At 39.6% G+C, this 13057-nt stretch overlaps 2 protein-coding genes across 4 annotated transcripts; one reads left to right on the top strand and one right to left on the bottom strand.

The window, feature by feature from the left end:
- Positions 1-807: 807 nt before the first annotated feature.
- On the bottom strand, positions 808-3779 carry pole4 (polymerase (DNA-directed), epsilon 4, accessory subunit). Of its 2 annotated transcripts, XM_035176960.2 has the most exons (4): positions 3382-3775; positions 1965-2049; positions 1621-1662; positions 808-1093 (listed from the first exon to the last, which is right to left on the bottom strand). In XM_035176960.2, exons 1-4 carry the CDS (start codon positions 3622-3624, stop codon positions 1080-1082), a joined length of 384 nt encoding a protein of 127 aa, XP_035032851.1. In that variant the 5' UTR covers positions 3625-3775; the 3' UTR covers positions 808-1079. The 2 variants fall into 2 exon arrangements, with proteins under 2 accessions (XP_035032851.1, XP_035032850.1); XM_035176959.2 differs by lacking the exon at positions 808-1093 and having other exon boundaries at positions 1122-1662; positions 3382-3779.
- A 1211-nt stretch (positions 3780-4990) lies between these two features.
- On the top strand, positions 4991-11061 carry LOC118121215 (serine/threonine-protein kinase NIM1). 2 transcript variants are annotated; one of them, XM_035176958.2, is made up of 5 exons: positions 5035-5122; positions 6938-6994; positions 7232-7534; positions 7937-8205; positions 9817-11061. In XM_035176958.2, exons 3-5 carry the CDS (start codon positions 7360-7362, stop codon positions 10567-10569), a joined length of 1197 nt encoding a protein of 398 aa, XP_035032849.1. In that variant the 5' UTR covers positions 5035-5122; positions 6938-6994; positions 7232-7359; the 3' UTR covers positions 10570-11061. The 2 variants fall into 2 exon arrangements, with proteins under 2 accessions (XP_035032848.1, XP_035032849.1); XM_035176957.2 differs by lacking the exon at positions 6938-6994 and having other exon boundaries at positions 4991-5122.
- Positions 11062-13057: the final 1996 nt, after the last annotated feature.

The following is a 13057-nucleotide window of genomic DNA, read 5'->3' as shown; positions in this document are numbered from 1 at the left end:
TTGTTGTCCTTGTATTACATTTAATGGTACCAAGAGTTTTGTGACATCAGAAATCCCCCCCTTAGCTCCACCCCATTTATCAACCTGAGCAGATCTGATCCACCTGAGCTGCACAGGAACCTGAAAGGAAGCTACATTACCCAATGGTCTGTCAGTTTCACATCTGTAGTTTGAGTCACTTGCAATGAAGCTCGTCTACAAACACCTCACTTGCATTTTTCACATTTGCATGTTTTGAATGATAAGACACTAATTCCTTTCATCCAGTGCTGCTAGTTTCCCCAGATAAACATCTTGCTACACTGTCAGCTACACCATCCCCCACTGTCATCATCACTTGATGATAACGGGAACATGTGATATTAAGTAGAAGCTTCCACTCTGTTGGTGGAGTCCTGCGGGGGTCTTTTCGGAGGAAGGTTGGGTCACTTCTGATTGCTCATTCTGCTGGTGTGACCAAGCTTAGGCATTCAACTGAAAGACTGAATGATGATATAGAAACATGAAGCATGTTGCCAGTGTTTAAGAGGTACCATTCTAATGAAAAAGTAAAAAAATTTAAATATATCAAATGATTTGTTTGTCCTGAATGTCAACCAAAATTTCATTAAGGCGTATTGTGGATAAATTATGTATTGCTTCAGTAATATGTACTGTGGCTAAAATGCATTATTGGTTTTAATCTCAAGCCCTTAAGTGAACTTGTACTCACCCATGACATATGACAATATTTGTGTTGTAAATCTCAAATTTACCAGTAACTCAGGCTGATGAAAATGATGACAGACTTTTTCAGTTTGACAGAAATTTAAGGTTTAAAACTTAAATTTATTCCATTGTGCAGTAATATTCAAATATATACAAATAATGTACACATCCCCATTGATGTTTTCAAAGTATGACAACTCTTAATGGCACAATATAGAAAAGAATTTACAAACAGCAACTGTAACCTGTGGACAGAGAGTGTCTTAGAAAAGTACCAGAATGTTTTCCACAGTAAAATGTGTCCCTGTGATGGAGAGTTTCTTGGATGTTTGCTGATATTCAATGTTCTTATTGGTCTCCTGAAGCAGTCTTTAATCTAGAGTGCCTGGAGATAATAAAGAAGAGTTAGTACTTGTACTGGCACATACTGAGGTCAATAAAGTATATTATCTGTGTGAACACCGTGAGTATGCTGAACATTATGTACTCTTATGGGATTTGATCCCTGCCTGTCACTTGATATTGAGCGTAGTAAAAACAATGCAAACAGTACAAAAATTGAACTTCAAGTAATTACTGAACTAAATTGGATTTAAATGAACTGGATGTAACTTGCAGTGTGAACATAGGCTGGTTCATACTTCTGCGTACGATCAACATAAAGCCTGTTAAAGCAGATGATGTATAGGACCATTCAATTGTGGCTGAAGGAGGGAGAGTTTTGTGTGATTGTCCGGCCAACGAAAGACATGGACAGGCTACCCAGTGTAACAGGTCTTGTGCTCTGTGTTACCACAACATGAAGTAAAATTTCTAGTGAGGTTCACATCAGACTACGATGGAGGCTACTGCATGGATAACACAGATGCGTTGTACCTACAGTGTTGATTAAAAACTAGGATTCAGGCTTACCTTCAAGAAATGCAAATTCATCTATGGCCTCTATTGCATTGTCTTTGGAAGATAAAAAAAAAGAGAAGGGAAATTATGTGACTGAGACAAATGACAAGAGAAGATACAAAAGTTAAAACTGATTTATAAGTTTTAGTCCCTTTACAGCAGATCTAATAAACATGAGATTTGCAAACGAGTTAAACATGATCAACCCTGTCGCAAAACAATCTAACCCCTGTACAATAACCAACATTGTACCAAGTTTAGTTTAAAGTCATTAACATCAACATCATGAACCCATTTTCAAGCACAGTCCTCCTGTGTGTTATTACCACACAGGAGAATTTCTTTACAGTGCTTACCCAAGTCTTTTCTTTGTAGAGTTTTCCTCTTCCCTTGCTGGGCGTACACCAGGGCGTCTTTGGCAATCATCTCAACAAACAGCTCCTAAAAGAAAGAAAAACGTTATTATTATTATTCAAAACTAGAACCAGGTCAAAAAGCTGCAGACAGTGATCAAGCAGTCACCCTCCCTCTTTCACAAACACCTTGGGGCATCCGTCACAGTTGGACTGGTTATGGGTGGCATCAGGAGAATCCCAGTTTTGTCAGTGGGCCAGAGGAGTGTGAAAAAAAAAACATTTACGGCCCTGGTAAGCAGAACCCATCAGAACACAGCTAGTTACGCTCTTGACATACACTTTTCAGCAGGCTGTGTACTTGTCATTTGAGTGCGTGTTCATTGGACAAATTATCAACCCTCACCCTCACCAGCCCGACTCATGTCGCTCGGTGTCAGTACTTTTTCATTTCTGCCATGTAACCTGTTAGTTGTGTTGATTTGTGCTCTGCTTCTGTTCTCCACAGGCATAGAGGCTGTGCCCAACTTTTTTAGCTTTAATATTGACAAAACAATCACAGCAAACAAGTGCTCATCCCAACTGTCCACATCACCTCTTTGTCAGTGCAGTGAGTCTCTATCGAACACTTTATCTTCTTTCTGCTGAGTCTGATGAGATTTAAGATTATTAATTAAAAAACAGGCTCATGGTAGTGTGTAAATATTGGTATCATGATATTTAAGCAGGTATGATTTTGGTATCATGACACTGCTCACTTTTTTCTTTTGCTTCCTAACAATATATATTTTGTTTAGGTAATTAATTTAATTGAGATGTCTAAAAAGCTCAAATCAGTCGGACTGGAGTCTGGGTGGTTTCTTGGGTTCTACCACCACCTGAGTGGTGGGTTGTTACAAAGGTAAAGACCAGCAGAAGTTAGATTCCTGGGACCCCCGCTGGATGGTTGGTGCTGGGGAGGCCTCCTGGATGGGGAGGTCTTCGGAGGGAGCCTGTGAGCACTTGTACAAGTCCTGAAGACTGGTGAGACAGCGTTTACTCAGTTCCTATTTATACTGGGGTCTTTTGGGGGGTGTAATAGGGGGTTGGTTTTATGTGAAGCACTTTTTGTTACATTTAGTTTTGTATGAAAAGTGGCATATTGATAAAGTGAGTGATTGAAAATGTTAGACACTATGTCCTCTGTAAGATCTAACTTGATGTTTACAACACAATAACACTAATATTGATTTGCAGCCTATAAACAACAATCATTTCAAACATTTCTTCAGATCTTCAGTGGCTCAGTTGGAGTTTATACTTTACACTGATCATATATCATAGAGAAACACCATCAGTCTGTAGATATATGTTGACCAGCTTCCTTTAGATGCGAGCTAGTCTCACATGGACAGGATCCGCGTGGCGCTGCGGCTCTTACTGTGGCTTTAGCGATGATGAACACCGACTCCTGGCTGGCGAGGGACACGTCTGGGTCGGTCTTCATGATCGCCTTGATGCGGGTCAGCGGGAGTTTGGACAGCCGGCTGTGGCTCACTGCGGCCGGGGGGCCTGTCTGCTGCGGACCGCTCTCCTCCTCCGCGCCGCGGCTCTCCTCCTCGCTGCCGCACCGGTCATGGTCGAGCTCCGCGGGGGTGACGGGCGTCGCCACTGTTGCGGCCATTTTTTAACACAAAAGTTGTATATATGAAAACACACATAAACCAGTCGCTACAGTTAACCAGCTACATGTCGCACATGACAATAACATGCGCAGCGCCACATGTGTTTCCGTCCTACAGGCCTGATAGCCTCCTCAAGCCCCGCCTCTTCCTCTCCCGCCAACTAATCCTCGTCGGTAATTGGACAGATTAGAAATAAGGAATTCGCTATTGGCTAGAATCAGACGTCAATCTAAACACGTTCTCGCCTTGGAGCATTTTTTTTCAGTCACCCAGAAGGAAACCAGACCCACCTCTCTCTCGCTTCTGATTGGCTTATCCTGGTACTCTTCCCTACATCTCACCAATCATCACTCTTCATGCTAAAATCCAAACCAATCAGAGGCAGGGGATGGGCGGGTCTCCTTCCACCGAGGATGGGATAAGATAAAGCAGAGTGAATATGTCACAAGCAATATTGATTGGTGTATTTTGAAAAAAAAAGAATATATCACCCCCTCTATGTCTGCAATGTTAGCAAACATGTGCTCATTAACACGTGTAGCAGACATAAAGCTACATTAATATTCACTTGGAGTTGAGTTTCAGGTAAAGCAGCTAATGTAAGTTGAATATACTCAATAAATCTGTTCTCCGTGAGGGAGATACTAAAGCTAAAAATAGTGATTATGCTAAATGCTCCACTATGTTCACCAGCTTGTCATTAACTTTGTCTGTTTTGGTGCAGGCCAGGTAGTGGTGGGTTGAAGAGCATTGGCAGACTGGAAAAGATGCTGATGAGTGAGGTGGATGTGAAGCAGATCAGTAAAGTTGAAGGCCGTAAAAAACAAAACAGAGAGCTGAAAGATTCTAAAATGTGTCAGAACACTATGGATTGCAGCATCAGCTGAGTTCTTCACTTTGAGCAACTACATTGATCGTCCTGCATGGGGTCATATCTAGTAATTTGGATTCCTTTTAGTAATAGAATATTGAATATTTATATTTTCTTAACTGTCTCAACAATTTAATCAGAAAAATAAAGAAGCAGCAAAGAGTTGAACTTGAGGATAATTGAATAAAATTACTTCTTTACCTCTGAATTTCATTTTCCACATTTCCTCCTGACAAATTAAATTTCCTGGCAAAGAATGTACCTGTTAGTTGATCATTATTTTTGACAATAATTTACCAGGGAACATTTAGAAAAGAATCAAAAGTAATCTTAAAACTGTAATCTTAATCAAGGTTCATGTATCTGATGTAAATAGACATTAGTTTCACATATTTGTGAAATATATGAAATTATAAGTTATTTATCACGATGAGTTTGATCATCAGAGTGAAAACTAATGATCCTTGTGTTTATGCAGCATTTTCATCATTTCAGAGGAGCTAATGAACAGACCACTAATGCACTGTTAATAGGATTGTGAGGAGTGACTTAGTTCTGTGAAGCTCCTGAGTCACAGTCAGGTGTTACAGCCTGAGGGACAGACATGAAGGACCCGCAGCTTCCAGGTAAAATTACACACTTTGTGCTTTTCTATATCATTTTAATGTGTTAAATGACATCATTTTTAGAGGGTTTTATGAATTATACTTAATGGCTGTATTAATGGATTTGATAATCATTAAGTAATGGTTTATAGTTTAGGTATACACATCAATAAAATAGACTGGATTGCTAAATTCAGATAAATACTTGTTGCTGGTCTTTGTCCTTCAGCGTAATAACACATGCTTTGTATTTTTATCTCTTTAAATCATCTGTTACATGGATTATTTAAAAAATCCTCCATAAATGACTTATTAACATTTATTAATGATGCCTTGTGGCCTATTAGAAAGTGAGCATGAGCCTTATATATGTATATATATATATATATATATGTATATATGTGTATATATATACATATATACATATATATATACATATATGTGTATATATATATGTATATATATATGTATATATGTATATATATATATATATGTATATATATATAACATTTATAACAGCATTGTTGTCTGTTAACCTAAATCTAATGATTTATTAACCTTGATGAAGCCATTACTTGCAATTATCATTCCATACAAAGGCTCCTTATCTTATATTTTTGGATTTGCTAAAATAAAAACGATGGAGAGGTATTGAATGGCTGCTGAGTATATTTTACCCAGGGAGAGTTATTGTCCAAGGTAATTACAGTACTACATTTGTTTAAGGTAAGGAAAGTCAGTTTCTTATACAGTAAAGTGCATTTCTTTAAAGTTAAAGTCTACGTGCTTTAAATTGAAATGCATACATCCAAAAATAATGTGTAGAGAAGAGTCCAATAAATAAAAATAACAGAAAGTGAATAAAGAAGAAAAATGTAGCTTATAACGACTTAATAGTCTGTTTTACTGATTTCAAGTGTTTCAAATCATATGCCTCCCTGGAAAAATTCAGTGCCAGTGGTCTGTGTTTGTGTAACAAGAAGTTTAATCCTAATTTGGAAGCTCTGTTAATTCATATTATGCCGTCAAGGTAGCCTCTATAAGTATAAATAGCTGTCTGCATTCAGACGTGGCCCACTAATACTGTATCTAAAAGGAGTAATCCTGTGTTCTGAGCCGACCGTCTTCTAAATTTAACTCACAATGACCAGGAGGAGACACCGTGTTACACTTTAAATACGCAGTTTAAAAGTTATGTTTAAGAATAATAACTGTTGATTGTCATTACCTGCTTTATTTAAATGTTAAACACCTTCTTCACATGTGCTGAGAAGTTACTGTATATATAATCTGCGTAAAACACCCACACAGTAAATCCTCATGGATTAACAGTTTGACATGTGCCCCTTTTATCTGGTTCTTTGAGTAATGTAACACCATTAAATAAATATTTCACGTAAAAAGGAAAGAAACCGGATGTAAGGTTTACTTTTTAAAAGGCAGCTGGAAAACACTTTCCTGTTTGGGTTTCAAGAACTGTTTCGCAAGAATAAGACTTTCCTAGAACAGAATGAAAACAGGAAAGGTCGACACATCCTGCCTTTGTGCATCATTAAAAAACGAAAGCATGCATGTGGAAATTGAACACAGTCCAAAGAATATCAGCTTCAGCATTTAGACCGACAAAACTAATGATAAAGCAAGTCTTTGTCAAATTAAATACAAAGAGCAGAGCGGTCACTGCATCCTGACAACAGCTCGTTCATACACCGAGAAATGAACGCCTGAGCCAAATAATTTTGCAATAGTAAATATTCATGTATGTAAATAAACTTCAAATGTAAATAATCAGTTATTGTTTCCCTCCATGTCATACATGATGTGCATCATTTTCAGCACGTTACAAATTGAAGATGTGACGCTGACCAGACGTTTTGCCTCATTTAGGACAAAGTGAGTTCATACGGAGGTTAAGCTCATTACCAATGTCCTGTACATGCAACACTCGCACTATTTATCTACACACGTTTTGTAAGAGTTCAGAAGTCTAATACTGATTACTGAGAAAAAAAGTTACAACACAAGGGATTGTGCCTAAACCGGTGCCCATCACTTAAACATTTGTTTCTGCATTTTTCTTCTTTTGCACTGATGTCAAACTCTTTCTTGTTTCTTAAATTTCTTTTCAAGCCATCAAAGCACGACTATGGCCAAAGCAGAAATCGAGCAAAATCTCCAACGTTGAGCCTCAGAAAGAGGAAAAGGTGGTCAAACCACCGGCCTCCGCAGCCAAATGTGCCTTACCTAAGCTGACCGAAATGGAGAGATTCAGGCAGTCGCCATTCGAGAGGATCATCTATGACATGGCCCACAATGAGAAGATCGTCAACGACCTGATGCTTGGTCGAAGGATTGGCTTCTATGAGCTGCGAGGAGAGATTGGGCAGGGCAACTTCTCCACGGTCAGGCTGGGCATCCATGCCCTCACGAAAGGTCAGGAGGTTTGCACCTTGAAGAGTATACCTTTGAACACTTGGTACTTGGTCCTATCAGTATAGATGACATTTGATCCCTTGATCTTCCATGACCCCTGCAGTGAATTTATTTTCTGTTATGAAAAGCTGTTATGAAAATGTGTCCCATGTATGCGTCTGCACACAAGGAGGGTTCTTGATTCTTTGCCACATTTTTGTCATACTTTCAAGTAATACTGGAACAATCTTCCAATTAAATTAGCTGCCAAGGAAATTCTTTCTCATATATAGCCGTGGCATCCACCTCCTTATATTCTTGTGTTTAAAACTCATAAACATTTTTTTTTATTCTCATCACTTCATCAGACCCTCTGTAAATCACTCTCTGACATCAGTGTCTCTCCCTCCTCTTCTGTCTCAGAGAGAGTAGCCGTCAAAGTCATGGACAAGCTGCGTCTGGAGAAGAAGAGTCAGTCTATCATGGCCTCAGAAATCAGCAGCATGGAGAAGCTGTGCCACCCGAACATAGTGCGTCTTTACGAGGTGATGGAGAGCAGCAGGAAACTGTATCTTGTGATGGAGTATGGCAGCAGTGGAGATCTGTTCTCCCGGATCACCACCAGGGGGAAGCTGAACGACCTGGAAACCAAACTGGTCTTTGCACAAGTCCTCTCTGCTGTTAAACACATGGTGAGCGTCAGTGTCACTGTTAATCATCATCTGACGAAAAGCATACATTTGTTCCCACTCTGTGTCTCATGTACTTGAGTTTTGAGAGGTATTTATGATGCAGATGAGTTATATGAAAAGTATACAAGAGATCAAATTTAGGCTCAATCTGTAAATGTTTTGACCATAATCATCATTTGAGGTAGGATATATTGACTTGAATGCATTTTAAAGTTTGGGGGAGATTTGAGACTTTATTGTCATGGAACCAGTAGAGAGTGGACAGGGGATGGAAGGAATGTGATGGGATGTTTCTCAGTCAGTCTTCAACCAGGGATGTTGTAATTTTGTGATAAGCATCTTAAAATGGTAGGGGAAAAAAAGGCAGCATAACTGATTTTGAGTTCAGAAATGTCAAAACATTTTACTCTTGTCTGCTTCTTTTCTGATTGTATGATTATAAAAATCACTCACGCAAACAAACATTTTACAATATTTGAAATAAATCTATCAATGAATCAATTAAATAATTTTTTTGTATAGCCCATACTCACAGATCACAATTTGCCTCATAGGGCTTAGAATCTGTACAAGGTGTGACATCCTCTGACTTCAACCCTCGACAAGGGTGAGAAAACAAAACGGTGGGGGGAAAAAACACAGACACCTCAGTCACTGTAAAGGATTCCTCTCCCAGGACGGACAGAAGTACCGTAGATGTTGTGTGAAAACAGAGCACATCAATGAAATAACACTATTTAAAACATTCATGGGAAAATACAGTGTCCGTGTTTAAAGCATTTATGCAAAAAGAAATGTCTGACAGAGATGTAGGGGGGGTGGGGGGGGTGATGACATTTGTAAAGAACAAAACAAACTGAGATTCAATTGTAACAATATGAAAATACATGAGAACTACATTGAACCCTGTATAGTACTGAGGTGTTTTCCTAAATGTACAAATTCTGCAGAAATGAATCATGTGAGTGACACTTTAATTATATATATGATTAAATAAGATAATGAGATTGATGCAATAATAGCATTTCACTCTTTTAGCTGTTCTACATGAAGTGAGTTTTAGCAGTTTAGCTGTGGGGTTTCCAACCTCGGGCCTCGAGCAACCGTTAGAATGAAACCATGTGAGAGGTTTAAAGGGGAAATCAAACTTTGATTGAACTGATGACATAGACATAAAAAATATGGCACATGGTCCACAGCCAAGAGGATTGGAAACACTTGCTTCATAGCTCAGCAATTTATAAGCTTACACTGGGTTTTTATATAAAGTTATAATTGGAAAATTCCACCATTACTTGCAGATGTATGAAGTGCAGTATTGTCTCTGATATGTACTGAAGTAGAAGAAAAAGTAAAAATAAGTAAAAGATATTTCAAATCGGTTTTGACGCACACAATTTGCATAAATGTACTTTGTTGCCTTTCACTCAGATAATAATAATAATAATGATAAATTATTCTAATTATAATTATGATTGAATGCTATTTTTAGTGCTTTTACATAGGAAACAGATAAAACTCATCATTAACCATTGGTAAAGGTAAAGGTAAACATATCCTGTAAAGACAGTTCCCCTACTCACCTCTTAAAATGTTTTTTTAATATTTCAGCATGACAACAACATCGTCCACAGAGACCTTAAGGCAGAGAACATCTTCTACACCACCAGCCACTGCATCAAGGTCGGAGATTTCGGCTTCAGCACTGAGAGCTGCCCCAATGAGCTCCTCACCAATTTCTGTGGCTCTCCACCTTACGCTGCTCCTGAACTGTTTAAGGACAAAGGCTACATTGGACGCTACTCCGATACCTGGGCGTTAGGTATCCTCTTGTACTTCATCGTGACGGCCACGGTGCCCTTTTACGGAGACAACCTGGGGAGGTTGAAGCGCAGCATCCTTCAGGGGGCTTACAGCATCCCTTCCTATGTGCCCGACCCCTGCCAGCTGGTCATCAAGGGCCTGCTGCGGCCTGTGCCTGCCGATCGTTCTACTCTCACGCAGATTATAAACGATACTTGGCTGAGGGGGATCGAATACCCTCACCCGTACGTCCCGTTGCCCTTGTCCCCGGCCCACTTTGCCCAGGCGGGACAGGCTCTGTGTGTGGAGGAGCAGGAGGTAAAGGGTTTGCTGTCGGATCTGGGTATTGTGACAGTTCATTTGCAAAACAATCCCTGTTCGGACTGCAGGAGCCCGTTGACGGGGACCTACCGGATCCTCCTCCATCGGGTCCATAAGAGGAGGTCGGTGGAGGCGGTAGGTTATTCAGCGCTTCATCCTGATGAGTACGGGTGCCTGCAGAACTGGTCTGTAGCTTCTGTGACCAAACACACTCCTTCAGCTGTCTGTGTTTTACTATAATTATAAATAGCTGGACTGCTTTAGCTAAGGCCTCTACAGGACCCTTTATCACATGCAGATGTGCCCATATGCAAGTATTCAAGTTGGATTGTGCAATATTGGAGGGAAATGGTGCTCACTAAGAGGTTGGGGTTAGTTGCAGGGTTCTTCTCTCCCACAGTGTAAGTCAATTAGAGCTCACAGAGTGTGAGCTGTGGATTACTGTTCTGATTATATCTCCAACAACAAGCTCAGACAGGCAAAACATGCATCTGTACAGCTATGAGCATCTTCCAATCCCACTTAGTCAGAGCATAAATCTACTGAACTAATCCGAGGCCACAGGAAATCCTAATAGAATAGCCCCTGTCCAACAGAAATGAAACCTGAGACTATGAGGGGGAAGAAACACGTCATGGAAAATAAAATAAGAGGCCAGAACGAGAGACTTTTAAAATGTAAAATGTTTTCTGTGTTTTGAACACAATAAATTATCTCTAAAATGCCTTCATAGAATGTAGATATTCTCATTTTGTTAATATCTATGTTGGGTATTGGTCTTATATTTTATAATCTGTGGCATTATTTTAACTACCTGGTGGAAGGATGCAAAATGGGTCAGGATAGAGCCCATGAAATTATGGTTTGGATCCAGATCAGGGGACGGATCCCGGGTTTTTTCTTCACTTTCTGTAACATTGCTAGATAGGGCATTTTCCAAAATTTGCATTGATTTCTCCATGGATCTTGATGTAAAAAAAAACCCTATATGTTGAGGGAACTGATATTTATGACTCCGTGAAATTTGGTGCAGATCCAAATAAAAATCTGGATCCAGTGAATTTAAATGTGCTTTCATAAGCAGCACGTTGGCCCTTGGTGGAGGTATGTACTCTGAGTGCTGTTCTAGTCATTAAAGTAATCAGTAAGGCCAAGTTGATTAGTCACAATAGAGCAGGAGGTATGTTGACACAGGAACATTTTATTGTCGATCTTTATCTGCTGAGTACCAGGCTCGAGTCAACAGACTTCCTGGGACTTTAAAATGACTCCTTGGCTCCTGATGAGCCCTGAAGTTTGGCTCTGGAGCCAGTGTGCAGAGATTCTGGAGGCTTCTCATGCACATTCGACAACCGAGCTGATAATAAAAGATGATGCATCTGTGCACTTTAAAACACTTTATTTCATTCTGATCGGTGAAGTCAAAATTTGACATATAGAGTAAAGATCCTACAGTTCACCCTGACATGGGAATTCTCCTCCAGGGTGCACCAGTCTGAGAGCCAGACATCACTCTTGGCCTGTTACCGTCACCTGGCAAGGTGTTGGTTCTGCCAGTGTCTGCACACCCCTGCTGAGTTTCTGATAAGCTTTATTTTTTACAATGAAATGTTGAACCCAACGGCTTGTTCACACCGAAATGTGTCAACACTGTGTGGGCAGGAGCAGACAAACCGAGACACTACGGATGTCCCTACGGGCACTAAAATGCGTCTTGACATGCACTTTGTTTATTTAGGAATCTTATCTTTCCACAAGTTTCACTGGTGGGAAAATCTGTGTTGACATTGCCACTTACGCAATATTTCAACTGCAGGATGATTTTCAGATAGGAAGCCATCAATAAAGTTTATTGATAAAAATTAAACATCATTGTACAGCATCTGATTGCAAATTAGATCACAATTGGGAAAAGAGCTGATGCATTGAGGGAAAGTTGTTTATACCAGAGTAAATAATTGACCTAATGTGATCAAAGGTGGATGACCGTGACATATCAGGTTCATTCAACATGCACTGAAACACTTATCCCAACACTTAAACAGCAATTGCCACAAAATGCCCCTGCCTGGATACGATTAGGGACCAAAACCATTAATCAAATATTACCCATCCAACAAATACTTTCTCTTTTGTTCTTCTTTCCTTTCTGTCACAATTATAGAGACTATTTTCTCTCCTCCTTCCTCCCTGGGATCTAAACAACCAGTCAAGATATTAAAAAGCAAGTCAGCATTTGTTTGTAACTTGGCAGTGGAAGAGCAGCCTTGAGGATGTAGGAACCAAATCACTTAGTAAAAACAATGGTCCAGATGGAGGTGAACGAGTATCCACGCTGCCATATGAAGACAATGCCCAATACATTTTTATTGAAATATCAGTAGTTCTCGTCCAGTGAATGACCTCACATGGTACAAAATTGAGAGGTAAACTGTCTGAGTTTGAAAATTAGATTGTTTAAGTCACCAAAAACTGAAAAACCATGTAAATCGCATAGAACATAGGTTCGGTGATGAAGAAATTAGTTGACTGACAGCTTTTCTTGCGGTAGCTGAGTTATACAGTATAAGCAGTTGAAGTGAATGTAAACACACAGGAGTAACAACTTTTGTTGATTACATAAATGATTTGTCTGCACAAAGGCAGTATTGGTACATACAGTATTGTGTCACTGCACCCTCTAGGACAATACTGTGCTGCAGGAGGAGGCACCGCATGTTCCTATCAG

Source organism: Hippoglossus stenolepis, chromosome 14 (assembly GCF_022539355.2).
Source record: "Hippoglossus stenolepis isolate QCI-W04-F060 chromosome 14, HSTE1.2, whole genome shotgun sequence".
NCBI lineage: Eukaryota > Metazoa > Chordata > Actinopteri > Pleuronectiformes > Pleuronectidae > Hippoglossus > Hippoglossus stenolepis.
The sequence above is the reverse complement of the archived record's forward strand: the minus strand, read 5'-3'. Positions and strand labels throughout refer to the sequence as shown.